At 56.8% G+C, this 7,500-nt stretch overlaps 1 protein-coding gene across 1 annotated transcript in view; it reads right to left on the reverse strand.

The window, feature by feature from the left end:
- Positions 1-7,500, reverse strand: part of ddx23 (DEAD (Asp-Glu-Ala-Asp) box polypeptide 23) — a gene marked incomplete at its 5' end in the record, with an annotated part of 25,606 nt that overhangs the window by 8,384 nt on the left and 9,722 nt on the right. The window contains 3 exon segments of the mRNA XM_078537948.1: positions 459-602; positions 4,307-4,419; positions 4,950-5,083. Coding sequence (XP_078394074.1) covers positions 459-602; positions 4,307-4,419; positions 4,950-5,083 — 391 coding nt within the window.

Below are 7,500 nucleotides of genomic sequence, written 5' to 3' on the forward strand. Positions count from 1 at the left end.
GCGCTCCCTCAGCGCTGACCCTCCGACAGTGCGGCGCTCCCTCAGCGCTGACCCTCCGACAGCGCGGTGCTCCCTCAGCGCTGACCCTCCGACAGCGCGGCGCGCCCTCAGCGCTGACCCTCCCACAGCGCGGCGCTCCCTCAGCACTGTCCCTCCGACAGCGCGGCGCTCCCTCAGCGCTGACCCTCCGACAGCGCGGCGCTCCCTCAGCGCTGACCCTCCGACAGCGCGGCGCTCCCTCAGCGCTGACCCTCCAACAGCGTGGCTCTCCCTCAGCGCTGACCCTCCCACAGTGCGGCGCTCCCTCAGCGCTAACCCTCCAACAGCGCGGCACTCCCTCAGCGCTGACCCTCCGACAGCGCGGCGCTCCCTCAGCGCTGACCATCCGACAGTGCGGCGCTCTCGAGGGGATGTACGGCCCACTCCCGCCGATGTCTGGTGTTTGGGCTAATACTCACTCCTCCTGCTCCTTCTCCTCCAGGGTCCGTCTCTTCTCCATCAGGTCTCCGTAGAATCGCGACTGCTCCCGCTTCTGCTGCTTGAGGTCGATGCCTGCGATGAATCCTCGGCCCAGGAGTTGGACGTGGTGTCGTTCCTTGTACCTGGAAACAGGGGCAACGTGACAACTGTCAGTCAGACCGCCAAGGGCGGAGGGAGAAATCACAGACCATTCCCCCAACTCCCTCTCCCTCCACGGGACTGCCCTCCCGGGTACCTGGCTCTCTTCGCTTTCTATAAATGGCTGGAATCACATCCCCCAGTTATGGCGTGACATCGGCTATCCCTGCCCCTCTCACCCACTCTAACCTGTCTCCTGAACTTGCTGCACTCTGTTCTCTCAGGTCCAACCCTGACATTGTCATCAAACCCGCTGACAAGGGTGGTGCTGTTGTTGTCTGGCGCACTGACCTCTACCTCGCAGAGGCTGAGCGTCAACTCACAGACACTTCCTCCTACCTCCCCCTGGACCATGACCCCACCACTGAACATCAAGCCATTGTTTCCAGGACTGTCACTGACCTCATCTCCTCTGGAGATCTTCCTTCCACAGCTTCCAACCTGATAGTCGCCCAACCTCGGACGGCCCACTTCTACCTCCTACCCAAAATCCACAAACAGGACTGTCCCGGCAGACCGATCGTGTCAGCCTGTTCCTGCCCCACGGAACTCATTTCTCGCTATCTTGACTCCATTCTCTCTCCCCTTGTCCAGTCCCTTCCCACCTACATCCGTGATTCCTCTGACACCCTACATCTTACCAACAATTTCCAGTTCCCTGGCCCCCTAACCGCCTCCTCTTCACCATGGACGTCCAATCCCTCTACACCTCCATCCCCCACCAGGATGGTCTGAGGGCTCTCCGCTTCTTCCTCGAACAGAGGCCCGAACAATCCCCATCCACCACTACTCTCCTCCGTCTGGCTGAACTTGTTCTCACACTGAACAATATCTCCTTAAACTTGTTTCACTTCCTCCAAATAAAAGGTGTGGCTATGGGTACCCACATGGGCCCCAGCTATGCCTGTCTCTTTATGGGGTATGTGGAACATTCCTTGTTCCAGTCCTACTCCGGCCCCCTCCCACAACTCTTTCTCCGGTACATCGATGATTACTTCGGTGCTGCTTCGTGCTCTCGTCGGGACCTGGAAAAATTTATTAATTTTGCTTCCAATCTCCACCCCTCCATCATTTTCACATGGTCCATCTCTGACACTTCCCTTCCCTTCCTTGACCTCTCTGTCTCAATTTCTGGTGATAGACTGTCCACCAATATTAATTTCAAGCCCACCGACTCCCACAGCTACCTCAACTACAGATCCTCACACCCCGCTTCCTGTAAGGACTCCATCCCATTCTCTCAGTTCCTTCGCCTCCGTCGCATCTGTTCCGATGATGACAATTTCAAAAACAGCTCCTCTGACATGTCCTCCTTCTTCCTTAACTGAGGTTTTTCACCCACGGTGGTTGACAGGGCCCTCACCTGTGTCCGGCCCATCTCCCGCGCATCCGCCCTCACGCCTTCTCCTCCCTCCCAGAAATATGATAGGGTCCCCCTTGTCCTCACTTATCACCCCACCAGCCTCCGCATTCAAAGGATCATCCTCCGCCATTTCCGCCAACTCCAGCATGATGCCACCACCAAACACATCTTCCCTTCACCCCCCCTGACGGCATTCCGTAGGGATTGTTCCCTCCGGGACACCCTGGTCCACTCCTCCATCACCCCCTACACCTCAACCTCCTCCCACGGCACCTTCCCATGCAAACGCAGAAGGTGCAACACCTGTCCCTTTACTTCCCCTCTCCTCACCGTCCAAGGGCCCAAACACTCCTTTCAAGTGAAGCAGCATTTCACTTGCACTTCCCTCAATTTAGTCTACTGCATTCGTTGCTCCCAATGCGGTCTCCTCTACATTGGAGAGACCAAACACAGACTGGGTGACCGCTTTGTGGAACACCTTCGGTCTGTCCGCAAGAATGACCCAGACCTCCCTGTCACTGGCCATTTCAACACTCCACACCCTGCTCTCAGGCCCACATGTCCGTCTTTGTCTTGCTGCATTGTTCCAGTGAAGCTCAACGCAAACTGGAGGAATAGCACCTCACCTTCCGACTAGGCACTTTACAGCCTTCCGGACTGAATATTGAGTTCAGCAACTTCACACCATGAACTCTCTCTCTCTCTCCTCTATCTTAGCCCCTTATTAAAATTCCCTTTTTCTAAAATTTATTTTTGTATTTTATCCAATTATCACTTTTATTCATTTATTTATTATTTTATCCCTTTTTTAAATCCCTTTTTCCATCCTTTCACCCCCACCCCATCCCCAAATGGGCACCTGTCACTAGTTCCATGTTGTTCTTTCACTGACCCTCGTTCTGCTTTAACACCTGCTGCCACTATCAGCATCTCCTTTAGTCCTTAACGCTACCATTAACACTCCCTTTGTCTTTTTGTCCAGGACATCTTTGTCAATCTCTCCTTCGCCCCCACCTATCGCTGGCCTTCTACCCAGCTTCACCTGCCCCACCCCCCTTAAACAGTATAACTTTCATCACATTTCTACTTCTCTTTAGCTCCGAAAAAGGGTCATACGGACTCAAAACGTTAACTCTGTTTCTCTCACCACAGATGCTGTCAGGCCTGCTGAGTTTTTCTAGCATTTTCTGGTTTCCTTACTTAAGGGAGGGGGACGTACTGGCATTGGAGGCCGTTCGGAGAAGGTTCACTGGGGCTGATCCCTGGGACAAAGGGGGGTTTGTCTCACGGGGAAAGGTTGAGCAGGTTGGGCCCCTGTCCCCCGTTGGGAGTTTAGAAGAACGAGAGGTGATCTTATTGAAACAGATCAGATTCTGAGAGGAGGAGGGGGCTTGACAGGGTGGATGCTGAGAGGATGTTTCCCCCTCCCCTCACCTCGTGGGGGAATCTAGAACGAGGGGGGGAGGGGGGCACAGTTTCAGAATAAGGGGGTCTCCCAGTGAAGACGGAGACGAGGAGGAATTTCTTCTCTCAGAGGGTGGTCAGTCTGTGGAATTCTCTCTCCCCCACCAGAGAGCAGCGGAGGCCGGGTCAGTGAATATATTCGAGGCTGAGTTAGACGGGTTTCTGATGGACGAGGGAGTCGAGGTTATTGGGCGGGCGGGCGGGGGCAGGGAGGAGACAGGCAGGGAAGTGGAGTTAAGGTCATAATTAGATCAGTTGTGATCTTGTTGAATAGGGGAGCAGGCTCGAGGGGCCGAATGGCCTCCTCCTGCTCCTAGTTCTTATGCCTCCCTCGTCTGTCTGGAGTTGTACCCGGTGAGGAAATAGGAGGGGAGGGTCCCACAGTCCCAGGGAGGTGCCTGTACTCACAGGGAGAGGAGGGGAGGGTCCCACAGTCGCAGGGAGGTGCCTGTATTCACAGGGAGAGAGGAGGAGAGGGTCCCGCAGTCCCAGGGAGGTGCCTGTACTCACAGGGGGAGGAGGGGAGGGTCCCACAGACCCAGAGAGGTGCCTGTACGCACAGGGAGAGGGGAGGGTCTCACAGTCGCAGGGAGGTGCCTGTACTCACAGGGAGAGGAGGGGAGGGTCTCACAGTCGCAGGGAGGTGCCTGTACTCACAGGGAGAGGAGGGGAGGGTCCCACAGTCGCAGGGAGGTGCCTGTACTCACAGGGAGAGGAGGGGAGGGTCCCACAGTCACAGGGAGGTGCCTGTACTCACAGGGAGAGAGGAGGGGAGGGTCCCACAGTCGCAGGGAGGTGCCTGTACTCACAGGGAGAGAGGAGGGGATGGTCCCACAGTCGCAGGGAGGTGCCTGTACTCACAGAGGGTTGTAGTCCAATGACGTGTCCTCTGACGCATCCCATTCGAACACAAACTTCCTGTCGTTGAGATGCCTCGTCCGCCTCCGCTTCTTCACCCCCCCCAGGTAACGCTCCTGAGGAACAGCAAGATCCCAACTCAGCACATGTGGCTTAGCGCTGTCACCCACCTCGTCTGCCCCCCACACCCGCACCCGCCAGCCCCCGCGCCACTCCCCTCACCCCCCCCACCCAGCCACAGGCTAAACCGGGGAAACCCAGGTTGGGGGGGGGGGGGGGGGGGAGGGGGGAGATCAAGGGTGCATGTGGGGGTGGTGGAGAGGGGCAAGCAGGCGGGGTGAGGGGGTGTATGAGGAGATTCCATGGTTACCCCCCCTCCCCCCACCACCAAGGTAGTCCACCCTGTTAACCCGAGCCCTCCCCTGCCGAGGAAACGCCCGTCAGCTATTGGACTGTGGGCGCCGGCACTGCTGCGCTCGAACATTCCTCCCCTCAACCCCCCGACGGCATTCGTGCACCCGCTTTTCGGAGGTTTGCGAGGGCGAGGGTGGGTGCGCGCCCCCAGCACGATGACACCGGCGGCGGGCGGTCCTTCAGCAGCACCTCCCTCGCCCGCCTGCCTCCTGTGGACGGAGCGCGGCTGTACCTTGATGGCCTGCAGCTCCTTTGTTTTGTCCTTCTCCTCCCGCATCTTCAGGCGGCCGCCCTCCTCATCGTTACCCTGGCTCTCCCGTTCCATTCTCTCCCTCCGCTCCCGCCTCTCCCGCTCCTGTGGGTCCTCTGCAGCGGGGGGGGCACAAAGAGCGTCACAAACAGGAGCGAGGAGGAGGCCATTCGGCCCCTCAGGCCTGTTCCCCCCCCCCCCCCAACTGAAATAAGATTACGGCTGATCTCCTACCTCGACTCCACGCTCCCCACCCTATCCCTCAACTCCCTCAGTGCCTGAAAACCTATCACTCTCCCAGTCCCGGATATACTCGTCAACAGGGCATGCACCGGGGTAGAGAATTCCAAAGATTCACCCACCCTCCAAGTGAAGAAATTTCGCCCCGTCTCAGTCCGAAATGGTTGACCCCTTATCCAGAGACTGTGACCCACCCCCTGCACCCCCCCCACAACCCCAGTCCTAGACCCTCCAGCCAGGGGTGGGGGTGGGGGTAAACAGCCTCTCAGCATCGACCCTGTCAAACCCTCTCAGAACTTTAGACGTTTCGACGAGGCCTCCCCTCGTTCTTCTAAACTCCAGAGAATATCGGCCCGTCCTACTCGATCTCTACCCCCGTAGGACAACCCCTCTCATCCCAGAAATCGGTCTGGAGACCCTCACTGTGTCCCCCTGTAAGGCAAGCACGTCCTTCCTCGGGTAAGGAGACCGAAACAGGACACGGTTGCTCCAGGTGCCATCCTCACAAGAGCCCCCATACAATCGCAGCAAGGCGCAGACATGACGGGCCGAATGGCCGTCTTCTCCACCGTCAAGATGGTGAGTGGCTCGGGAGGGGAACTTGCAGGTGGTGGTGTTCCCCGTGTGTCTGCTGCCCTTGTCCTTCTAGATGGTAGAGGTCATGGGTTTGGGCGGCGCTGTTGAAGGAGCCCTTGGCGAGTTGCTGCAGTGCATCTTGTAGATGGTACACACGCTGCTGCCCCTGTGCGTCGGTGGTGGTGGAGGGAGTGAATGTTTGTGGATGGGGTGCCCCATCGAGCGGGGCTGCTTTGTCCTGGACGGTGTCGAGCTTCTCGAGTGTTGTGGGAGCCGCACTCATCCAGGCAAGTGGGGAGTGTCCCATCACACTCCTGACTTGTGCCTTGTAGCTGGTGGACAGGCTTTGGGGGGGGAGTCAGGAGGTGAGTGACTCTCCGCAGGATTCCCAGCCTCTGACCTGCTCTTGTAGCCACAGGATTTATCTGGCCTTCCTTCCTATTGCCTGTCACGTGCTAACTTTCCACGATTTGCGGACAAGGATTGCCAAAACCCTCCGGAATTCCAAAGTTGACGGGTTGTTTGTCATTTGGAAACATAACCTGCTTTTCTAATCTTCCTAAAACAGGGAATAATTTCACACTTCCCTACAGGTTCAGTCCCATGAGCCGGCTTCCGGTCAATCCGTTTGATATTTAAGACGGGAAAAGCCGGATGTGAAACAGGAGACTGGAAAAGCCGGATGTCGAACAGGAGACGGGAAAAGCCGGATGTGAAACAGGAGACGGGAAAAGCCGGATGTCGAACAGGAGACGGGAAAAGCCGGATGTCCAACAGGAGACGGGAAAAGCCGGATGTCAAACAGGAGACGGGAAAAGCCGGATGTGAAACAGGAGACGTGAAAAGCCGGATGTGGAACAGGAGACGGGAAAATCCAGATGTGGAACAGGAGACGGGAAAAGCTGGATGTGAAACAGGAGACGGGAAAAGCCGGATGTCGAACAGGAGACGGGAAAAGCCGGATGTCGAACAGGAGACGGGAAAATCCGGATGTGGAACAGGAGACGGGAAAAGATGGATGTGAAACAGGAGACGGGAAAAGCCGGATGTCAAACAGGAGACGGGAAAAGCCGGATGTGAAACAGGAGACGGGAAAAGCCGGATGTGAAACAGGAGACGGGATAAGCCGGATGTGAAACAGGAGACGGGATAAGCCGGATGTGAAACAGGAGACAGGAAAAGCCGGATGTGAAACAGGAGACGGGCTAAGCCGGATGTGAAACAGGAGACGGGAAAAGCCGGATGTGAAACAGAAGACAGGAAAAGCCGGATGTCGAACAGGAGACAGGAAAAGCCGGATGTGAAACAGGAGACGGGATAAGCCGGATGTGAAACAGGAGACGGGATAAGCCGGATGTGAAACAGGGGACGGGATAAGCCGGATGTGAAACAGGAGACGGGATAGGCCGGATGTGAAACAGGGGACGGGAAAAGCCGGATGTGAAACAGGGGACGGGATAAGCCGGATGTGAAACAGGGGACGGGAAAAGCCGGATGTGAAACAGGGGACGGGATAAGCCGGATGTGAAACAGGGGACGGGAAAAGCCGGACGTGAAACAGCTACAACAACAACTTGCATTTACCCAGTTTTCTGTCGTGTTGAAACATCTCCCTGGAAATTCACAGGGAATGAAATCTGACCCCAGGCCAGGTGAGGAAATATCGGCGACAGGCAAACAAACGCTCGGTCAAAGGGGTCAGTTTTAAAGTTTGGCC

The sequence above is a fragment of the Cetorhinus maximus genome, unplaced genomic scaffold, assembly GCF_964194155.1.
Source record: "Cetorhinus maximus unplaced genomic scaffold, sCetMax3.hap1.1 HAP1_SCAFFOLD_3430, whole genome shotgun sequence".
Classification (NCBI taxonomy): Eukaryota; Metazoa; Chordata; class Chondrichthyes; order Lamniformes; family Cetorhinidae; genus Cetorhinus; species Cetorhinus maximus.